We start from the raw sequence: 23,647 nt of genomic DNA on the forward strand, positions 1-23,647 counted from the left end.
ATTTCAGTTTCCACATGTTAGTTGTTAGCATATAGAACTACAGTTGATTTTTTATGTTTTTCTTTTATTCTGTGACCTTGCTGAACTCACTTATTAGTTCTAGGAGTTTATTTGTATATTTGCTGGGATTTTCTACATAGACAATCTTGTCATCTGCAAATAGAGGCAGTTTTATTTCTTCCTTTCCAAACTCTATGCTGTTTATTTCCTTTTCTTGCCTTGATTATATTGGCTAGAACTTCTAGGACTATATTGAATAGGATGTATGAAAGTGGACGTCCTTGTTTTGCTCCTGATCTTAGGGAGAAACATTCAGTTTTTCACCTTTAAATATAATGTTAGCTGTAAGTTTTTGTAGATGCTCTTTATCAAGTTAAGGAACAGTGTTTGTCTTTCTTTGTCTGACTTAAATAACTTTATCCTATTTTTCTGAGAATTTTTATTATGAATAATATGGTGTTGAACTTTATCAAATGTTTTTTCTACATCTATTGGTATGATCATGTGATTTTTATTCTTTAGTCTTTATTCTTTAGTTAATATGGTGGATTATATCAACTGAAGAAAAATGCAAAACCTAAAAATTCTGAGTTATGTTTTATTCAGGGACCTTCCGGTGGACCACAGCCTGAGAGACAGCCTCTCAGATAGCTCTCAAGAACTGCTCCAAAGAGGTAAGGGAGGAGCAAGGATATAGAGGAGTTTTTGATGAAAAACAAAACAACAACAACATGTAGTTGAACATCTAAAGACTGCTAATCACAAAAACCAGACAACCCAAGTTAATGATTTTAGTGCTTTTCTACGTATGGGAATATGCAAGAATCTGGGCATACTGAAATTATTCCTTAGATACGCATCTTAACTATTTAGGGCCAGTATCCTGTTTTTCTCTATCTTGAATTCCCCTCAGGGTGCACCGTGGGCAGGTGGCAGCTGCAGTGGCTGACGGCTTGATGGCAGGCAACATTTGTGGTTTATTGGAAGAGCAGGCAACATTCTTTGTTTGTCCACAATTACATTGATAGAGTTTCCCATATTGAACCAGCCTTGTATCCCTGGGAATAGATTCTCCTGATCTTGTTTTTACATATAATTGTTTGTAAGTATTTTTGATTTCTATGTGCTGATATTCTGTTAAGGGCTTTTGCGTCTATATTCATGAGGTATATTGGTCTGTAGTTTTCTTGTCTTTGTCTGGTTTTGCTATCAGGGTAATGATAGCTTCATAAAATAAATTGAGAAGGCTTTCCTCCTCTTCTACTGTATGGAAGGGATTGCATAGAATTTGTGTTAGTTCTTCTTTAAACATTTGGTAGAATTCTCTGGATCTGGAGATTTTTCTGGGAATTTTTAAACTATAAATTCAATTTCCCTCATAGGGCTATTCAAAAGATCTGTTTCATATTGGATGTGTTGTGGTAGTTTGTGCTTGTAAGGAATCGGTAAAATGTAAGTTGTCAAATTTACGCGTTGAAATAACATTTTCCTGTGGTATTTAATTAAATTGGGGTGGTTATTGCCTAAATGTTTTCTGTCTTGCCAGGCTGCACCTTTCCTGTTGACTTGGCTAGAGAGAGCAGGTTTTTATTGGGGTTCTATTTTTTTCTCCACTGATTGTCGTGACTGGAGGCTGGCTTCCTCAGCTTCAAATCTGTGGTATTGGATGCAAAAAGAAAACCCAGGGAGCAAACCTCTGTGTCATTTCTCCATCCTGAGGTCTCTAGGCAGGCTTCCTCTCTCCATCTCTCAGCCATTTTCTTATGTCTGCTTTATATATCATGTCCAGGGTTTTTAGTTATACTTGGCAAGAAGAATAAGAAATCGCAAGTCTATTCCAATTTCCTGAAAACAGGAGTTCTCTCCTGGTTTTAATTTGCATTTCCCTAATGCCTATAATGATGTTGAACATCTTTTCATGTGTTTATTTGTAATCTTCTTCAGTGAAATTCAATTTTTATTTTAAACCTTCTTCATTCTTATCATTCTTCCCAATCTTCTGACCTTCTCACTTTTTCCCTTGCTAATAGCGGACTTCCTTTTTCACAAAGAAAATTGAAGTCATCAAATGGGAATTTCCTTAAAATTCTGCCAGTATACCCACAAACATCCCAATCTCCCTCCCTCCGCCCCTTCTCTTCTCTTGTGTTAGGTCCTATCTACTTCCTCTTCTCAGAACCCTACACTATGTGGATGTAGAGAAAGATAACATTTATACAGAAAAGAAAATGTGAAATGCTCCTCCAAATTAGGAAGTTGTGACAGCTTCATTTTCAACATGAAGACACTGTATACCTAAAAGTTGAGAAAAACATGTTTAGAAGTGAAGATGCTTAAAATCACATCTCATATGTTGCCATAAAAAAGAATGATATTTTTATGGACTTAATAAAATCTCATGGGGCTTCCCTGGTGGCGCAGTGGTTGAGAGTACGCCTGCCGATGCAGGGGACACGGGTTCGTGCCCTGATCCGGGAAGATCCCACATGCCGCGGAGCGGCTGGGCCCGTGAGTCATCGCCGCTGAGCCTGCGCGTCCGGAGCCTGTGCTCAGCAACGGGAGAGGCCACAACAGTGAGAGGCCCGCGTACCGCAAAAAAAAAAAAAAAAAATCTCATGGACTTAATAAAACCTCAGCTTTCAAAAGACTTGTAAAATTTATTCTTTTTTTTTTTTTGTAAAATTTATTCTTAAGCAGGTTCTGTCCTGCAGTTAAATCAAGTATTTAAAAGGATTTTGATAACTTTTCCCTTTGGCTTACACTGTAATCAGCTCAACTAAATCATGGTCTTTGTGCCATAGAAAAATGAGAAACTTTGATTCTGTACATACCAGAACAAACATAAATAATTAAAGTAATAGGCTCTTTTTTAAAAAAATTAAAAATAAAAAGAACCTTACACTACGAATTACTGCTTCTCTCTCCCATATGTACAGTTGTTCCTTCTCAATAGAGCTTTCCCATTAACATTTAAGCTTACTCACATCTCATCCTTCTTAGAGTTCACAGAGTTCCCTTTCTCCCCCACATTACCTTATTTCTATTTTTCACCCCACAGTTAAAATTCTTGGAATAACCTCCTGTTTCTCCACTCTGGCTTCCATTCTCTTCCCTTCACTGAGACAGTTCTTACTCAGGTCAATAATGGCCACCAAGTCACCAAACCCAATGCACATTTTCCCACTCTTACTTGACCTTGCTTTCCTTCTCGACACACTCACTTCCCTCTACTTCTGGACACCCCCCACTCCAGGTTTTTTTCCCCCCATTACTCTGGATATTCATTCTCCATCTCCTTTCAAGACTTTTCCTCCTGCATCAGGCCATTAAATATCTTGGGGTTCCTCAAGGCTCGGTAGAGGCTCTTTTTCCCTCTCCATGTATAATCTTTCCCTGGGCAATCTCATCTCGGACTACAGCTTCAGTTATCAACTCTGTAGCAAAGACTCGCACATCTACATCCCCATTCAGACTTCTCTTATATGCAATCACCCTCTCTTCATCTCCACTTGGCATCACACGGGTATTCCAACCACAACAATCCCAGGCTGAACTCATAATCTTCCCCGTAAACCCAGCCACCTTCCAGTCCTTTCCTCCACTTCCACTGCCATCATCACAGCCCAGGTTACCACCATATTTTCCCTGGATGTCCATAAATAGACTTTAACTGGTCCCCTGCCTCCGCTCTTCCTAACAAAGACCCTTCTTTGTGCCAGAATGTCAAAATATAAATTGGATTATATTGACCTATGCTTAACCCCCTTCTGTGCCTTCCAATTACACTTAGTGTAAAGTCTAAAATCTTTAAACTGACCTGTGTGGTCTGGCCAGTGTCTCCTGCCCCAGCTTATATCATTCCTTTCCTTACATTTATTATTTCAACTCCAATGGCCTTAGAGCAACATCTCCTTTCTCATCTCATCAAAAGCACCCCAACTAAAAGGGTATGACTTTCTCAAACCTCAGTGATGTTAAGGTCCATAGAGTGGTGGGGTGGGGGAGTGGAGAGCAGGCAATTTCTGTGCTAAAGATGAACGCTCCTTCCTCCAGGACCTAGAGTTAGGACTCTGTTCCTCCCAGCCCATCTCCAAATCTATCCTCCATCAACGGTGCCCCTTGGATGCTTCCACCACTGTTTGTTGCTCTGTACTCTGTCCCCTTTCTGATCAATACACAACCTAATGGATCCTGGCATTGGGCCGTGGTTTCCTTATCAGCATTGCTTTTATGGCATGCAACCGTGGTGCAAGCATAGCGCGTGGCAAAACCATGCTACAAGTCACTAGATAATGCCCCTTACACACCCGGACATTCAGCCCCTAGCACGCCCCTTCCCTTCCATTCCCATGGGCTGTCTCTTTCCCACCTTGCTCCAGCCTTAAACATGTGGAAGATGTGAAAATTCTCATGCTAGATGTCTATTAGACATTGATTTTAAAATGACTATGAAAAAATATATTCATATGTAGAAGAAACTTCCACTGAAGAAAGGATGGACAAAGAGAGCTAGGAAGATTTTGTCAATGTAATGTGAAGCCTGTATAGAGGAAAGGAAGGCACTAGGAAGAAACATCAGCATGTGAAGTGGGACCTTAGTGCTGTGGTGAGACATTGCTTTGGAAGGTGATTGTGAGCCAACTATATTTCAGAGACTTGAGAACTAGGAAGAGAAGAACTTATATCACCTCCTCAGGGAAGCCTTCTTGGATGCCCCTGTAGCTTTTAACTTTCCTCTGAGCTCCTGTAGCACTTTCAATTTACACACCCTAAAACTGAGCTATATGGTTGAGATATATATTGTTCCATCATTCCTGCTGACACCCCATGGTATTTTGAATCAACTTCCATTATAGCACTTGTAACAAATAATAATGTATGACTTTATTTTCCTGCTAGGCTGTGAACTCCTAGAGTGAAAGGATTATGTCTTATTCACCGCCTATCTTCACCTCCAGAGCCAAGTCAGGTGCTTGGTAAATAGCAGGCTGCTACTGAAGGAATGAGTGACTGAACTCCGAAGAAGTAACCACCGAGGACAAGTTATTGTGCTATCTTGTGATGCTGTAGCTTTATTTCTAAATCCTAGAGAATCTTAGAAAAACTATTCTTCCATTGGTATCTACATAATTGTGAGTGTTTCTATCCCAGTTGTGTCACTTATTAATAGTGTCCTAAGGCAGTTTTTATAATCATTTAGAGCCTCGGTTTTCACATATATGCAATGTGGGAAATAGTACTTAGTATCATAATACTGTGATCCTAGTATGGTTCAGAGGATTAGATGGGTTGACACAAAGCAAGGTGTCAGGCATTGTTGCTCATAATTACGAGCGTTTATTCTTCCTGCCTTTCCTAGCTCCAGGGAGCCCTTTAATCACTTCCTGTTTAAATTAAGCAAAGGTTTGGCAAATGCACCTGCCAACAGCAACAGATGGATAATAGTGTCTTTAGCTCTCTGATGCCTGAGCTTCCACAAAGGTCTTCTTTGAAACCCAGGCAGGCAGAACAACCAAGATGCTGCATCCATGGGGCTCATGCCCTGACAGAGCTATGAACAGAGGGCACCTGCTGCCTTGTGGGGCTGCCAGGTGTGAAGACAGGGACTCTGAGGCAGCTTTCCTGGGGCACTGGAGGCTTTAAAGCTGGGGGCAGGTAGGAAACCCCAGGACTTACCTAGAAAGGCAAGCAACACACAGACTCCTAGAAAGCAAAGCAGAGAGGTCATCAGACCTTCCAGGATGACGGTTCTTGGAGAAGAGGACTGGGGACAAGTTATGCTGGGATCCCTCTAATTTACTTACATCCTGGTGTGGCTTTTCTGAAACAAACAAACAAAAACTTCCATTTTTTTTAAACGTTGAAAACAACTGATATAATCCAAACCCCTTATTAGATGAAAATACAGACCAGAAAAATTTAGTGACCCACCCAGAGTCAGACAGGAAGGGAGCAGCAAAGCTGGAACTCCAAGGTGGGTGTTGTTCTGACTGGGAGCCCAGGGTTTCTTTCCACCTTACCTGCTGCCACCCTGTTAAGTCACCTCCCAAAGCACCTGAAAAAACATTCGAGCACGTGCTGTCTCGAATCATGTACGTATTTTCCAAGAATAGTTTATCTGGCCGTAGGTATTTGGACCTGCAGGGTTTGGAGGCTTAATTTAGAATCAAGGGGAAGGGGATCAAATGCAGGCTCTGGTGTCATCAGTTAACCTGTGTGAATCTCAGTTTTTCATAAAAAAATGGGACTCCAAAGCCCCTTCCTGCTTTCCTCTTTCATTTGTTCTAAGGATCACAGAAATAAAAGACTTGAAAAATGTTTTTAATTCTAATTTTTCCCAATCCACATGTTCACTAAGGTCCTCCATTTATTCCCGTAGTAGCAGAATACTGATGCTCATGGCTTTATTTATTTCGGAGAATCACAGGCCCTAAACTTCTTAACAGAATCCTAGAGCACTCCTTTCCTCATGCTAATTCCTGGGCTGTCAAGAGAGACTGTGCTAAGGCTGGGAGTTTGTGACTCTGTCCCACACCTAGAGGATGCCATGTGATGTTGCCCCGCCCAGGGCAACTCCCTTTAGCTCCTGCCCATGTTTCCAAGTGCTCACTGGGCACCACCTCAGAGCCGTCTTCCCTGACCACCACTCCCAGTCACTTCCCATCTTAGCCCTTATTTATCTCCTTGCACAGCACAGTTCATAATGATCTATTTTATACACTTATTTATTGTCTTAGACTGTAAACTGCAAGTGAGGACCTTGACTGTCTTGTTTAAACGGTGTCCTGATGAAATTAGGCTAAATAAATATTTGTTTCACGAACACCCAAGAGCAGCTGAGCAATATGAAATCCTGTAGGGAGGTGTTCCCAGAGCGCCACCCAGTGGTAGGCTGAGTCATGGCATGGAGGTCAGCCGATCTCCACAACCTGATGACACACCTTGAATCTTTGGTCTGAAACATCTGGCAGGTGAGGGAGACTGAACGAACACCCCGGTCAGCTGCTGGGAAGGGAGAGCCGTGCAACGGGGACCAGGGATCATAGTGTGATGCCCTGGCCAAACACACTACAGCTTCGGCCGCCTTGGCTTCACTTGGGAGCTTGTTAGAAATGCAGAATCTCAGCCCCACCTGAGACTTACTGAATCAGAACGTGCACTTAACAATGATTCGTGTGCACTTGATGGCTTGAGAAGCCCGGCTCTCTACCTCCTGCATCTGAATGGCCAGCACTGATACCCAAAAATCTGGGCTGAGAGTCAGGAGTCATGTTTCCCCACGTACTGTATGGCCTTAAGGAGTATGTTTAACCTCTTTATGCCTTTGTCTCTCCATCAGTTACAAGACCTGACCCTGTTCTCTTGTAAATGATATTATGGTGATAAAACAAAAAGCCTTAGACTGAAACTCTACTACTGGGTCCATGATCTTTGGGATTTGGGGAATTAGTAAGAGAAAGATGAGAGCAAGCCATAGGACTAGATGGGGGTGAGTAACTAAGAAATAGACTTCTAGGGCTTCCCTGGTGGTGCAGTGGTTAAGAATCCTCCTGCCAATGCAGGGAACACGGGTTCGAGCCCTGGTCCGGGAGGATCCCACATGCCGCGGAGCAACTAAGCCTGTGAGCCACAACTACTGAGCCCACATGCCACAACTACTGAAGCCCACACACGTAGAGCCCATGCTCCACAACAAGAGAAGCCACTGCAGTGAGAAGCCCACGCACACTGCAAAAAAGAATAGCCCCTGCTCGCCCCAACTAGAGAAAGCCTGTGCATAGCAATGAAGACCCAATGCAGCCAAAAATAAATAAATAAATAAAATTAAAAAAAAAAAGAAATAGACTTCTAGAGAGAAATGTGTATGCATATGTGTGTGTGGATATAGATATATAATATATTCATATAAAACAGCAAATAATAGCCTCAGAGATGACTCAGAGTAAATCTCAGCTAAATCACTCTTCACAGAATGAGCGTCCATAACCCCCACCCCTAGTCAATGGTTCTTAATCCTGGCTGCACAATAGAATCATCTGGGAGCTTTTAAAAGCCTCAAGTCCCGCCAGCCCTTCAGACCAATTACATCAGAGTCTCTGTGGGAGGGACCGAGACTTTACAGTCTGTAAATCTCCGCTGTGCTTTTCAAGCTTTAAGATGCATGCAGATGACCTGGGGGTCATTTAAAAAGCACATTTGGATTCGGGAGGTCTGGGGTTGGGGCCTGGGAATCTACCTATCTAACAAGCACTCAGATGCTTCTGGTCCAGGGACCACTTCGAATGGCCAGGCCCCAAGATGCTTCAAAGGTGCAGACAAGTTTGAGAATATGTTTTTGAGGATGTTGTGGGGAATTAAACGAGGTTGTAGATGTGACACATGTTGCATATAATTGTCACTCAATCATCATAATTTTCCTGTACACCCCTTTCTTGAGTAATAGTAAAAATCAGGGGATAGCAAGGAATAGTCGATAAGGTGGGACTCTAATATTTATTGAACACCCACTACGCACTATGTGCTTTAAAATATGCCACCCCAATGAGGCCATTTTGGTGGGAGCAGAACAAAATCAGAGATAAGAAACTTGCTCAAACTTGGTCACACATTGAATAAAAGGCCAATCCTGGATTCATGCCAGATCTTTCCAATAACCACACCTAAGTGCTTTCCAAGCTGCCACGCTGCCTCTCACCTAGATGGCAAAGGACTTGCATGTGTTTTGACAGCTGGGCAGAGCAGGCCTTGCAGGGAGACAGTGGAGGCCATTGTAGCAGCAGCTGCAGGGATGTGTGGAGTCAGGGCCAGGGAGCAGCTTAAGAGTGGAGAAGCAAGTTACCTCAACCAAGAGGACAGGAAGATTTAGGGATTGTGATTTTGGCCTTCACCCAGGGCTTTTCCAGGATTTGTTACCTTAGAAATGTTACCATAACCAAAAGCCATTTACTGCACCTCTGCTGAGGCTCGGGCTGCTTCTCTGGGTACGGTCCTTGCAATGCCCTTATGTCCCACATCCCATAGTTTACTGTGTGTTCCCACATGTAATATCAGCATAAGGTGCTCTCACCTCCACTTTCCAGATGAATAATCCAAGTCAGAAAAATTCAGGGACTGCCCCAACTTCTCATGATTAGACAGAGGCAGAAGCCAGACCAGACGTCCTAACCAGATCCTATGCATGGGAAGACTTTGGAGGTTTACATCTGGCAGAACTTTCAATGACTGTTCTGTAGGCAGGAAAAAGGGAGCTGTATAGGGCCCTCTGGGAGTCCTCCAGACAGTGGGTGTGCAATTCTGTGTGCCCTTCAAGGAGAGATGTGGAATCACATCATTATTTGGAGTGGAAAACAACTAGACATCAGGTTTCTGTAGCAAGAGCAGAAAAGAATGCTTGTCCAGGATCCTGCAGGAATCTATAATTCACCCCAGTAGCCTTGTGAGGAACCTCCAGGCTCTTCAAAAGACACCTCCGGGACTGGAGACCCAGGTTGAATTAATTTATCATTGAGTTAGCACTGCCACCCTGTGGTAGAAACTAGGCACTGCGTCATCCTTATCTTCCAGGTAAGGACTTCGGCCTAGCACGCTGTTGCATTTCCCCCCTTTCTTCTCTCTTCATTTAGCTTATATGACAGGACAAATAGTAATGATATTACTGAGATGGGAAAAATAATCCAGGAGACAGTTTTGTTGGAGGGAGAATGAGCCTGTATTTCAACAAATTGAATTAAGTGTGTCTGTAACAGGGAAAACAGCAGAATTCCTTTCAATTTCATGGCAAGGGGAAAGATATAAATAAATTAGGTCTACTACTTTGCTATTGAATGTAGAAAATTTGTAAAATCCTTTTACTTTTAATAGAAAATATAGATGTGGTTTAGGCCATAATTAATTTATGTTTCCTTTTTTTCTAATCAATCAGGCACACAGTCCCTCCTCTTCCCAGGAAAATTGTCCCAGTGGGGATCTTGGGGAGGAGACCAGGGATTGTACATTCCTTTACCTCAGAGACAACTTGCTACTTTATTTGTAACCTTAATTCAAGTCCATTTGTCAATAGGCAGAGTCATCCTTCCCAGCGAGAAGATGGGGGGGGGAGGGATGGGGGATAGTATTCTACTGTACTTATATTTCTTTTTAATAAGAGCTTAAATAAACTCTGAAATCAATGGATCTTAGAATGTAGGCACTCTTAGGAAGCAAATTTTGTGCCTTTTAAATTGAGCTTTATACAATGCCGCGGTTCTGCAGAAGTGGCACCTTGATGAGTCTCCCTAAACCCATTCCCTGAGTGAGATGCAGGGGTATGAGTGGGTGGACTTGGGGCTTCTGAACAAACAGCTTCAGGTGGGGCTCTGGTCGTTCCCCACCGGGTGCTGTCAGCCCCTCCCATCTCCTGCCGACCCAGCCCAGGGTGGAGATGCCCCAAGCCCACCTTCCCCTCTCCAGACAGACTTGGGGATACAGGGCTCAAGCTGACGCTGTCCTTGGCCACATCCGGCCAACCTGTCTTCCTCCCTTCCTCTCTGAGCACCAGCGGGGGCTCGATCTGTTTGGGGACATGGGCCACTCTTGCTGGGTGTCTTCAGCCTCGTCTAACCTTCCAGCCCTTCCCTATTGGAGTCTTGGGCTCATCTCCCCTCTTCTCAATGTGTTTCCTCATCCCTCCTTAAGGATTTAGTGTTTCTAATGGGGACATAAAGGGCGGGTCCCCAATAAAGACCATTTAAAGGTCCACGGGCTGTGGAGGCAGAGTCAGTATCTCTGGGCCGCAGAATCCATCGCTTTCCTGGTGACCCACTCCGTCGGTGTGTGAGCCCGGCTCAGGTCCCAGGTTTCCCCACCCCATCCCCACTCCAGGGCTGAAGACAAGGACCCTGTGTGGACGCTGGAGTGAGCCCCAGTGGCATCTCGACCTCCACAGTGCCTGGCACAGGGCGTGGTCTAGGAAACAGTGCTGTGTGAAGGCTGCGTTCCCCTCCCCACCCCACAAGGTTTTGCAAACTGACTGAAACGGCCTCTGCTTTGAGCAGACTTCTTGGGAGTTAGATGTTTCTGTGGCCTGATTTTCTGCATCTGCAAAACCAAGAGGCAGGTCCTGGTCTGCAGGGACCCCAGATGCTGTTCTCCTGGCCACCCACGCCCACCCCCGATGTGGCCCCTCCTCCCCTCAGCTCCACGGGATTGGCTTTCAGTCTGCTGCCTCCGCGGTGCCTGGGGCAGCTGTCCCTCCAACATCAGACCTTCTAAAGAGCCCTCAGTCACCCTCCACCCATCTCCATTTCCCTCTAGGGCCATGGGTCTCGCCCAGGCCCGTGCACCTGCTGTGCCTCGTCCCTGAAGCGCTGGCTCTGTGGGAGGAGCAGAGGGACATCCAGGGATGGGGACCCCAGCGTTAATGTCTCAAACTCAGATGCCCGCGGGCTCCGCAGGGTAACACACAAGCTGTAACTGCTGGCAGAGCACGTGCCCTGGGCAAAGGGCAGAGCCACCCCGCGTCTCAGACTGTCACCATGGAGCCTCCCCTGGGGCTGGTGGGGCCTCATCTTCAGATGTCTGGAGTTCTAAATAAATTGTCCTGAGTTTTTAAATGTCGGCAACTAAGCAACGTACAGCTAGCTGTCTTGACTGGTGGGTGCTGGCGGCTACTCTCAGTGAGCAATTCGCATGTGCCTGGTAACATTCTGGGCCTTTCTGCACAGTTAAGTCACCATTACTGTCGTCACACCTCACAAGTTGGGAAACAAATGCCCAGACAGAGTAAGTCATTTGCAAAGATCACGATTTAATAAGTGGTATTTGAACGCTGGCAGCCTGGGTTGAGCTCCCACAAACAAACCTGGGGCTTTCACCCCTTTCTATGCAAGTTTCTGAGTCCTAACAGCTGTTCTAATGAGCAGCAGTTTCTGCGTGCGTGGTGAGGACACACTATCATGTTCAAGTCTCACGACAGACCTGAGGTGCATATTAACATCCTTATGTTATGGGTCAGGAAGCTGAGTTCAGAGAGCATGACTTTCCCAAGATCTCTCAGCCTCCGTGGGGACCGCTATGACCAACACTCAGGTCTGTCTGGCTCCAAAGTCCCGGCTCCTTCCACGCAGCTTGGTTTCTCTCTGAATCCCCGGTGTCCAGCCTCGGGCCAGGCTCAACAGGCCCATCGGGGCTCCTGAGGGTGCTGGACAGGACTCCCAGGCAGCCTCCTGCGAGGGGCTCAGTCCAGGGTGGCCAGGGTGGGCCTGGGTCTGAGCAGCGCCCTGGAGAGGCTCACTGCTCTCGGTCCCGCTCTCTTTTCTGCGGCGAGAGGCACTGCCAGATTCCCCTGTGCACCATCTCACTGCCCAGAGCATAGTTGATGGCGTTGACCGTGGGCACAGCCTTGGCAATGAGAGCGGGCACCTGTTGTGACAGAAAAGTCCAGGAGAGAAGTTTCAGAGCCTCTGCTCCTCTCTCTGGTCCCAACTGGTGACCGCAGTCCCCCATGCTCGCCCCGACATCCCCCCAGCCGCCAAGCATCTGTCCTTATCTTGATTCTGCAACCTCTAAGCCTTCTCTGACTATGACATACGTCGGTGGTTGATGCATGGAATCACAATCCTCTGGGCACCAATCTCAGCCCCTGGTCCCAGAGGGTACGTGTCACCATCTGGCTGGCTGTCCCTGTCATCTCACATAAGCCTAGGCCATGTCGAGCAGCGGCCCTGCGTCACCAGGGGACAAGCTAATACCCAGTGAGTTATGAATGTTCAAAGGAAAAGAGAAAGAGAGAGCTTATCTTGGAGGCCATAAAGCCAGAAAGAGAGATGGGGTGAAACAGAAGCACAAAAATGGGGAGAGCTTTGGGTACTGGCGGTGTCTGTACCATTTGCAGCTTGGGGGAGATGGAGGTCACATCCGCAACGGCTGCGTACAGATATAGGAGAGCGTAGGGGCCCCAGCCGAACAGCAGCGTCCTGGCTGGCAGAACGGTGTTCACCTGGGGAGACATGGGTAAAGGAGGGAGGCATCGACTTGCTCTAGGCGGTCGGCAGCCCCGTGAGGTCCAGGAACCAGGTCGGCACTCGGCAGGGCTGTGGGAAGATGCTGAGCCTGTGGGGGAACCTGGGACCAGATGAATCTCTCTTCTGTTTAAGATGCCTGACCCTAGGCCTCTCGTTCAAGCTTACTTGACCTCAACTGCCTTGTCTGTAAAGTGGCCTGATAATGCCTGACTTGCTGGGACTGGCGTGGATAATGAGCTTCCTTCCTGGTCTGTGTTCTGAGAAACCAGGGGCTCTGTGAGTGTGAATGTGTGCGTAAGGGTCCTCAAGCTGCGCTACCCTCACAACTCAGCCCCAGAACCAGCTGGCCATCAGTAGCTGCAGCCAACTTGCAGGTCAACCAGTCCTGGGTTCAAAGGGGCCGCTTTCCGCTGTGTGAGATAGAATCAAGCCGCAGGCGATGTGGTACCACCTGTGGCCACAGAGGGCGCACGACTTGCGCTCTAATTTCAGGGTGGAACTTGCTAAATTCCAGCTCCCCACATACATTCAGAGGTTAAAATCCTGACGCTAAAAATCAGTGCCTATTTTCTTATTGACCATGTCGCCTTTTAACAAAGAAGGTGACTTAAGCTCGCAGGCGTGGTCCCTGGGACAACGCGTGGCGACCTCTGCTGATGTTACTGAAACGGATGGTTTAAAGTCAACACGGAAAAATCCGTGTGGCAGCCTTGTCTCCTGGTCGATTGAACCTCCAATAAAATGTGGCGACTTTGAGCACCCAGGCAGGGCTAGGGGAGGGCAGAGCGAGGAGGACGACCGTGGAGGTGGTGATGAGCGGGAAAGCACCGGCACAGCCCTCGCCCTCCTTCTGTGACCAGGGGAACCTGGGTCCACAGCTAAAATCGATTTGTACAGTGCTTTTCCAATTCAAAGAAAAAAAAATGTGGCAGATTGTGGCACAGTGTTTCTTTTATGCACTACGATTGCCCACTTGAGTGGTGGAGTCCCAGACCTGGGTTTGATCCAACTCTGCTATTACTAATTGCATGGCTTTTGAGTTGTTTAGCTAATAACCCCTTTCAGCCTCAAATTTCTAATCTGTGACCTAGGGACAGTAAAACCTTCCTTCCTCGGGGAGTGGGTGCAAAAATGAAATGATATAATGCACATAAAGTAACATTAGTACCTGGGTTTTTTGGTTTGTTTTGTTTCTGAGTTTTTGGTACTTCTTATGACTCATCTGCTAGAGACTGTTCAGTTGATAAAGTTAAAGGAAAATCGTGGCAAGAGAATATTAATGCAGAAATTGAGAAATGACCAGGAGGGCTTATTTTGATGTATTGTTTTTCTTGGACAAATGTGCTTTCAGGTGTGGTTTTATGTTGTGGGTAACAGCCTGTGCCTGTGATTCAATGAAACATCTTGAAGCAATTTATAAGTAGCATTTAAAATGCATGTAATTTTGTGCCAACCCTCACATTCTTGGGAAGGAGCAAGTGTAACAGCAAGGATGGTGTCTGGTAGGGTACCCTGGCTCTCAGAGTTATGGGGTCTGGGTAAGTCTGAGCAGTTCTGATACTTCCTCCCAGGTCTTGGTGATCCCCAGCAATGGGGAAAGTGTGTTTCTGCCCTAACACCCCATATGCTCAATGTACGAAAGCTGGATTTCTTTCCTGATCGTTGAAAACACAGAGAACCCCTGGTTGTTGTCACATCATTCATGTTCCCTGGTGTCCCTGAGAGGGACAGAGAGATTTCTCCTGCTCTAGGTGTTGATCCTTACCGGAGGACGGCCAGTCTTCCCGAGTTTCTGCTCCATGAGCCGATAGGATATGACTGTGATGAAGAGGGGCAGGAGGAAGTTGAAAAAGGCCATGGTGAAGAGGAAGCTGGTGAAGTTTCTGCAGACAGAGGGGATGGAGGAGTCAGGATTGCCTCTCAGAGACGATCAGCTACCCTAGAAAGCCCACCAGACTTTGCTCTAGACAGTCAGGTGCACGGAACTGCTCCCATCAGATGCGTTTTCAGAGTGTGGGTGCTCCCAAGTCCCAGCTGAACTCCCCTCAGAACCAGAGAGCTACTAGGTCCTCCTGGAACCTGCCTTTAGGAGCCAGGGAGCTGGAATGAAGGATAGTCCTCCTTTAACTTGCTGTTGGGCGGTTCATGTGCTCAGCCCTGCTCTCTGTATGTGCCCCAAGCATAGAGAATGGGACACTTTAGTTTGGGAAACGTGTTTCCCAAATGGAGATGTCAGTGGACCAGGAGGAAGGCTCATCCAAGGAGTGTTCCTGGCATAGGGGTTTGGAAGGACCCTGTGGATGAGACTGGACGCTGTATCACTGAAGAAATCATTGAAGGGACCAGAGAAGAGCCTGGGGTCCAAGGTAGTGGTCACGGGGAGGCAAGAGAGCTGCCCAGAAGCAGGTGGGAATTACAGGGAGGTAAGCTGCCATTCCATGAAGGGGAGACCATGTCACCTGGGTGCTGTCCACTAAGGAGGAGTGGGAAGGAGGGCTGCCAGAAGGACTGGACACCAGCTGGGGAAATACCTGCAGGGAATGCCCTGAAGGGCATTAGACAAGACCCAGTGTTCTCCAGTGGGCTTGACCAGGGAAGAGGGTCATCAATGCAGGTGCTTTATGAGTAAACATGAATAAACATGTAAAGCAGATTAATGCAATGTGGCTCTAGTGGAAGCAAGAGGTGGACTGAAGCCCATGTGGTCCCTCCCCAAGGCAGCCCCTAGAGGGAGCTCCGGACTCCCCAGAGCCAGGTCAACCTGGCAGTATACTAGATGTGTGGCCCACAATGGTAGGCTCCATCATGCATTTATTCTTGTCTCTCCAGGGCTTGGCTCACAGCAGACGCTCAAGGAATTCCGAGAACTGAACTCTATGCGAAGGAGGTCCCTTCCAATGCAAAGACCTTAACATTCTTTGACACTATCGAACCAAGGATATGACTCCCTGTAGAAGTTGATAAGTCAGAGCTGGGACATCTGACTGTACTGAAGGTGGAAAAGGGGTCATGGAGCTCAGTGAATGTTATAACCAACACAGGCCAATAGCTCCCTGGATAGGACCCCTTCTGGGGCCCAACTCTGCACCCCAGTTTGCATAACATTCCCATCACTTGGCCAGTCTTTGGAATGGGCTTTCCTTAGTGGGTATCATGACTAGGGAGTTGAGATTGTCTGGCAAAAGCTGACATGTCCCCATTTGGATTTTCAGCTGACACTGCTGTCCTACAGACTCAAAGCCAAGACTCCCATGGAAAGGAGCCTCGAAGCTGCTCCCCTCACCTCACCTGTCCCTCCTGGAATAGTCCAGGGTGCAGCATGTCCCCAGCGGCTCACGGTCATAGTGTCCCCAGCCCAGGAGGGGCAGTGTTGCCCAGAAGGCAGAAGACAGCCACACAAAGAAAACCAAGGAGACGGCCGTGTTCCAATCCAGTCGGCTGCCTGCATGGGACACAGGAGGAGGGTGGTTGAGAGGAGGAGATAGCTTGGCAGAGTGAAAACTAATGGACTCTATGGTCATGCAGAATGTCCCTAACTGCTGGCTCCGATGCTTAATAGCGTAGTGCCTCGGGCAATTAAGAGTTTCTCTGAGGCTCAGTTTTCTCCTTCACAAAGTGGAATGATACTCCCTGCTTCAGAAGATTGTTATGAAGAATAAAAGAGATAATTTTTATTATAACACCCCCCCCTTCCCTCTTCTCTGTTTTCGTGCTGCTCGCCTGTGCCCTCCAGCACGGGAAGGGCTTTGATCCAGAGGCCCATGGGACAGGGATTAACTGCTCTATATTAAGGCCGAGAGAAGGTGTGCATTCACGTGTGCACATGTGAGAGCGCATGTGTGTGTGTGTGCACGCATGCATGATGGTCTGAGGGAGCTTTGGGGACAGGGATGGGGTAGAAGTGGTGGGAGAGGCGCTCCAAGGTCAGATGGGGTGGGAGGGGCTCAGATAGGAGTTAGGATAAGAACAAAGGCTTTTTTTTTTTTTTTGGCCTGGACAGAGGCATGTGAATTTGTGGAGGGCAGGGGGCCATGTGTGTCTGTGGCCAGGGCAGATCTGTGATTCCAAAGGGGAAGTGCTCAGGTCTTGAGGTCATGCTAGCTATGGACCCCAGAGTAGCCTCTGTGCCAGGCAAATCCGCAGCTCCAGGACTCAGAGCCCAGGAGACAAAGGGAGAGACTCCCTCTGGAGGCATCCAGGCCATGCCCAATCCTAGCTCTGCCCCTATAGCTGTGTGACTCGGGGCAAGCTACTCAACTTCTCTGAGCCTCTGCTTCCCAGTCTGCAAGCTGGGGGTTTGCTGTGAGTGGTAACTGAGCCACGGCCCCCCAGATACATGTTTATGTATCTCTGTGGTGAGTGTTATTCTAAATGGTCTATGGGTGAACATGTTTTTCTACTTTAATGTGTATTATAATTATAAGGACACTAAAGTTGTGATTTCACAGATATTTTTTGGAATGAGACTAAAGCAGGTGTTTAAATTTTTTAAAACGGGTCACTTTTAAGAAAAAAAATAACACAGCAGGTGGTACACTGATATGGATAATTATGAAGATAGAATTTGACAATACAGCTTGAAAAATCTGGAGCTAGACTCATTTTCATGAAGCCTTCGCATGACAGAGGCTCCATGGAAGTGTGGGGTGCGAAGGCACATGCCCAGTTTTACACACACACACACACACACACACACACACACGCCTCCTCTCTGCCTCCCAACAGTGCCTGTTTTCAAGGGTATTTTCTGTATCCAGGATCTCATTTGATTTTCAAAATAAAACTGTGAGGTAGGTTATAAAAATCATCCTGCAGAGGAGGAGACTAAGTTCACAGAGGACCTCTGACTGGCCTGAGGCTGTAGTGGGGGCACAGGCAGCCTTCCCAGCATGTGCCTCAACACCTCTCCTGCACTCTCCCCACCCCTCCTTTCCTGAGTGCCCACACCCCACGCTCATGGTCACCTACACCCACCCACAGTTCCCTGAGCTGGGAAACACTGAGCAGACCTTCTCCCTGATCACCCTCAGTAGGTGGATGTCCCTCCACTGTGGGAACCCGAAGACATACGGGTGCAGTAGTGGTGATAGCGCCCCCAGGCGATGGCTGCACTGCTGCAGATGCTGGCCAACACGGTTGCAAAGCCCTGGAAGCCGTGAACCTGGCATCCTTCTGAGCCATAGGGCCAGCGCCTGTGGGAGACATGGGGCACCAGTGATCCCTCCCCCCGTCCCTGTCTTCCTCCCTCACCTGCTCAGCAGCAGCTTGGAAGGCACTTTTAGCTCCTTAGGAAAGGGCTTTAGTATCTGTTTTTCCTATGAGGAAACTGGGGCCTTAGAGATGGAGCCGCTGCGGTGAAGGGGTGGAGCCTGATGCCGACTCTCCAGGCTCAGGGTCCTTCACGGCACCTCTGTTGGACCGAAGGGTCTCCCTGGTGATCACATGCCTGCATCACAGGAAATGGAACAACCTGGTTGGGAGGAGAGCTTGTGCCTGAGCCTCAGAGGGGAAAAGGTACTGAGCCAATGTCACACAGCAGATGAAGACGAAGACAGAGGGTAGATCCCAGGCCTCCCAACTCCCAGCCTCATGGGCCAAGCAAGGTGGAAGCTTCAGTTGTCCCTCCCCAGCCCTGGGAAGGGGTAGGAGGAGAACAAGGCAAGGAATCTTCACTGATTCAGACCCTACAGACTGATCAGCTCTGAGTGTTCATAGGAGGGCAGCGGTGGGCTGGGGGTGGGGCTCTAGCTTTCACAGGAATGTTCCGTCTGCTTAAGAAAACAATCCGGTAAACACCTTCTGAGGCCAATTTGGAAGACCCTGGTTTGCACATAAGGTCTTAGACACGTGTCAAAATCCTGTTTGCTTTCACAAACACTTATTTATGGCTTCCTAGGTGCCAAGCATTGTTTTACGTTATTTACAAATAATAAGTCAATACTTCCAACAACCATATGGGTTAGGTAATAATATGCAATTTACGGGAGAAGCCGAGAGATAGAAATAATGAAGTCAGGATTCCAACCTAGGCAGCCTGGTTGCAGAGCCCATTCTCTTAATCCCCGCAGTCAGCCAGCTCTGATGGTCAGGTCCGAGCAACTCCTGCGTTCCAGAAATCGGCTGGGGTTCTACAGGGATAGTCTGGAATTCGGATTTAACCTAGTTCAGTCTGCCCACCCTCTCCCCTATCATCTTCTACAGGCAGGTAGAATGTCTCTGGCTTGCTGCCCAGTGCCCAGAGGCCAGGCCCCAGAGCCCAGGGACTGCGGAGGGGGCAGGTACCGGAGGAGGCTGGACGTGGCTGCCATGAGGGCATTCAGGCTAATCCCACTGTCCGACAGCGCCAAGCTCAGCACCAGCAGGTGGCTGGGAGTCCGCAGCTCCGGGTTCTTGCAGAAACAGAGGATGGTCAGGCTATTGAGGCTGAGGCCGGAGAGAGCTGAAAGGAAGGGGAGAGCTGGCACCGGGGCTGCAGAGGCCCTCCTGGGCTCAGAATGAGGGGCCATGGGGTGGCTGGGGCCTCAGCAGCCTCCCCGAAACCCTCAGCATCCATCTCAGTGCAGCTCACCAAGCCCCTACACAGTGGGCTGGCCCTCAGGTACCGAAAGCCATGAGATGTACACCCTGCCCTCTACCAACGCACGGTCTGATGGGAAGACAGACAAGGACGAAGTCCGCTAAAGTGCAGCACGGTGTGTGCCGGAACAATTACAGTCATGGGCAGCCACTGAGGCCTTATCACGTGCCCGGCAGGGTGTTGCGCACTTTATGTGGGTCCTCCCAGTCAGTCTTCACCTGGACACCGTCCTCCCCACTTACTGCAGAGAGGCCGAGGCTCAGAGATGCTGGCCAGCTTGCCCTAAGTATGCAGCTAGGAAGTGGCGGAGCTAGGACTGGAAATCAGGTTTTTCCAATTCCAGAATGCCTTCTCCAAGGGCTCTGGAACAACGTCAGGGAGAGCGCTGGCAACGTAGAACTGGGAGCTTCCCAGGACACCAGGCAGTGAGGTGAGCTTGAAGGGAGTGGTCTCCAGTGGTAGACAGACCTGACCTTGAACTTCGGCTTTATCACTCATTTGCCGCCCCTTATGCTCCCTGCACCTGGGCTTCTCCCGTCTAAAGAGGAATGGGGAAGGATCCTGCATTCAAACTGTGAGCGTCCACTAGGAGGACAAGGTGTGGAAGAGCATTCTAAAAAGAGGGAACAGCACGTGCAAAACCATCAAGCTGTAAACTTTCAAGGCATGTTTGAAGACCTAGAGAGATGCTAGACTGTAGGGTTCCCAGTGGAGAGGAAAAGGGGCTTTGGCCACCGGACGATGACATCCAGGGTCTCTGGGACCAGCCTGGTGGCTGTGGCTCCCTCTCCACTGTCAGTTCTTGTTGGGTGAGAAAATGTGTTGATTATTTCTCTGGACCTGCTTTGAACAAGGGCTGCAGCCCCCATCAACCTAGTCTTGGGCTGTGGCCCAACTCCAGCGCCTGCCGGCCCAGCTCTGGCCTCAGTGAGCATCTTAGGGGCTCTGAATTGAACCTGGTACCTCATGGACCCAGGTCACCCCTAGAGCAGGAGACCTTAGGGCCAAGGGAATGGAGGTGGTGCAAGTAATGTGGGGCTGGAGAGGAAGGGAATGAATGAACTGAAAACCCGGGGTGTCTATCTAGGCCAGCACTTTATGCCCTGATCCCATCTAACCTTTACCGCCACCCACTTGGCACGTCAGGGCACCAAGGGCCAGAGAGCTCAAATGTCTTGGTTTCAGTGACACAGACAGCAAGTGGCAGAGCTGTCTGCCTCCAGAGCCTACCAAGGGCCTGATCTTATATGAGATTCTTAGCAGGACTTCCAGGGAGCGGATTCAACTTTCTCTTGGCTGCAGAGACATGAAAAGCCCTGGTTCTTGGTCATGCCCTGCGCAGACGTCCCCTTCTCAAAGTTCCTCCCTCCCTGAGCCTGACCAGCTTCTCTCTCTTGGCTTCCCAGCCTGCGTGCTGCATCCCGCAGGTGCAGCCATCGGAAGACCCCATGGGTCTGGGCACAGAGGAGTAGGGTTTGGGGACCTCTCCTTGCCAGCTTTGCAGCTGCGGTCTGGGTTCTGGGACCCAGCCGAGTTCCTGCTCCACCCCGGCTCCTGCCTGGCTCACCTTCCACCAGCAGCACCGTTCCCACTGCCAGGACCTCCAGCTCGCCGAAGCCGGTGGGCAGGGTCCCGGACTCTGCCATTCTCTCTGCCTTTCTCCCCGCTGACCCAGCTCTTCTCTGGCTCCCCCAGCCCAGGTGCCTCTGTTATAAAGGGCCATTCCACGTGCTGGCACATGCAGGTTATTATGCTAGACATTGAGCTCCTTTTTGCTGCCTTCCCTGGCCCCTCCAAATTGTCCTCTTGGCTCGGGCAGAAGGAACCCATTCACCAGTTAGACAGTGCCGCCTTTGTGAAGCCAGCACAGAGTCCTGCCTCATTCATTTCGGCTCCATCGGATTAAGGACCTGGAATCCAAATGGTGTATGGCTGAAAGCTAAATTAGAAGAGAGTTGCATAACGCAGGGAGGGATGGGGGCAGAAGTGGGGATATGAGCTGCAGCTGAGCCTGAGAGCGGGTCAGGAGCCAGGCCCTTCCATGTTTTCAGGTGCTGACAAGCCTAGCACCTGTGTGCATGTGTGTGCACGTATGTGTGTGTGTCCACCTGCTCATGTGTGTGTTCTCACAAGCGATGGGGAAAGAATGCTGGTTGGGAAGTCATTTGCTGTCATAGAAAGAGCTCCAACTGGGACTAGAGACTGGTTCTGGTTCTGCATTAACCATTAACTAGCTATGTCCCTGGGGCGGGACCACTCGGGTCATCTCAGTTGTCTCTTTTGCAAAGTAAGCATCTTTGCCCCTGGCCTGTGTGAGTCTTGGTCAGAAGAATACATGTTGGATATAGCCTTTGGGGCTGCATTTCCTGTCTCCCATAGAGCACTTAAGTTATGCAAGCACAAGCATCTCCCAAGGCACTGGATTGGGACAGAGGGGCTTCTGTCTTCTTGTAAGTGGCCCATGACCCACTAAGAGTGGTGCCTTCTATAAATGAGGGACTGCTACAAGTTACACACTGGCTTATAGTGACAGTTACATCAAGAAACACTATTCCTGGGAATTCTCTGGGGGTCCAGTGGTTAGGATTCTTCGCTTTCACTGCCAAGACCTAGACTCAATCCCTTGTCGGGGAACTAAGATCCGACCAGCTGCACAGCGCAGCTAAAAAAAAAAAGAAAGAAAAAAAGATAAGGAAAAAAAAAAGAAACACTAATTCAGAACAACTTAATTCATTTTCAGGTAAAGAGACCAAGGCTCAGAGTGCTACCATTACTGAACACAAGCTCATGTGCCTGATGCAGTGAGGCTAAACAAACGTAAACATCAGTTTGAAGCAGAGAAAGGTTTATTGCAGGCCATGCAAGGAGAAGGAGTGGCTCGTGCCCCCAAAAACGCAAACTCCCCGAAGGGTTTCAGCAAAGCATTTTTAAAGGCAAGGTGAGGGAGGGGCATGGCTGGTGGTTGCAGACTTCTTGGTATCAGATCCTTTGTTCTTGCAGCTGTCCACCTATGTCAGGCCACGATGTTCTTGTAAACCTTCAACAAGACAAATGTTATTCTCTTTCTGCAACTCTTTATCTCTTTATGAATGGCAAAGTGTTATACTCTTAAAGGTCAGAGCTTTGAGAATGGGCTATTCTGTATCTTTCAGGCTATAGGCAACGTTCTTAACTCTAAGCCAAAGCAATAGAATAACAAAGTTAAAGAAACAGATCTAATATGGAGTCAGGTTTGTTCTTCCTTATTACACTACCAGTAATGTAGCTAATATTTATTGAGAGCTCGCTAAGTAAGGGCTAGGCACTGTGCTAAATGATCTTATGATGATTCCTACCACAAATGAACAAATTAGATACCATCATCCTTTTTGTTCCACACAAAGAAACTGAGGCTCAAAGCAGTAAAGAATTGGCCTGAGGTCATGCAGTGATTCAAGGATGGAGCTGGAACAGAAGCCCAGTCTCCTACTGCCTGGGCTCCTGGTCAAGCAGCTCATTTTATCCTGTAAATGTTCCTTTCCCATGCCTTTCCTCTTGTTGGCCCTTTTATCCAAGCCTAACCACCCCTCAGGGCTGAGCTGACTTTCCACGTGTTCCTGGAAGCCTTCCTTGATTACCCAGTTACCAGAGAGTGTTCCCTGCCTTTCCTGATTTCCATCTTGCATTACTGTAACCAGCAACATATGTCAGGTTTTTTTTGTTCATGCCTGCAAGATTGCAAAAGACTTCAAGGGAGAAGAGAAAGCAGGACAGGACCAGGAACCAAGGTTAGAATTTAGGCTGGCAAAAGAGAGCAGGGTTGTTGCATCCCCAACAGAAGGAGGAAAAGCCAGCAGGAAGTCTCTGGTGTTCCAGTGGTTAGGACTACGCGCTTCCACTGCAGGCGGGCACGGGTTCAATCCCTGGTCGGGGAGCTAAGATCCCACATGCCATGCGGCATGGCCAAAAGAAGGAGAAAAAGCCAGAGAGGTGGGAATGGGCAGGGCTGGCTTTCTGGTTTGGGGAGGAGGAGGTACAGGTGGGAAGCACTGAGAAAATCACATTGGCTGAATCGGAAGAGAGGAAGGAA

The 23,647-nt window shown here is 48.2% G+C and overlaps 1 protein-coding gene across 1 annotated transcript; it reads right to left on the reverse strand.

The window, feature by feature from the left end:
- Positions 1-11,785: 11,785 nt before the first annotated feature.
- RGR (retinal G protein coupled receptor) lies at positions 11,786-21,251 on the reverse strand. Its single transcript, XM_067708915.1, has 7 exons — positions 21,146-21,251; positions 19,284-19,440; positions 18,072-18,193; positions 16,290-16,443; positions 14,767-14,884; positions 12,863-12,976; positions 11,786-12,399 (listed from the first exon to the last, which is right to left on the reverse strand). The coding sequence occupies exons 1-7, from the start codon at positions 21,222-21,224 to the stop codon at positions 12,268-12,270; spliced, it is 876 nt and encodes a 291-aa protein (XP_067565016.1). The 5' UTR covers positions 21,225-21,251; the 3' UTR covers positions 11,786-12,267.
- Positions 21,252-23,647: the final 2,396 nt, after the last annotated feature.

The sequence above is a fragment of the Pseudorca crassidens genome, chromosome 16 (assembly GCF_039906515.1).
Source record: "Pseudorca crassidens isolate mPseCra1 chromosome 16, mPseCra1.hap1, whole genome shotgun sequence".
NCBI classification, from domain to species: domain Eukaryota; kingdom Metazoa; phylum Chordata; class Mammalia; order Artiodactyla; family Delphinidae; genus Pseudorca; species Pseudorca crassidens.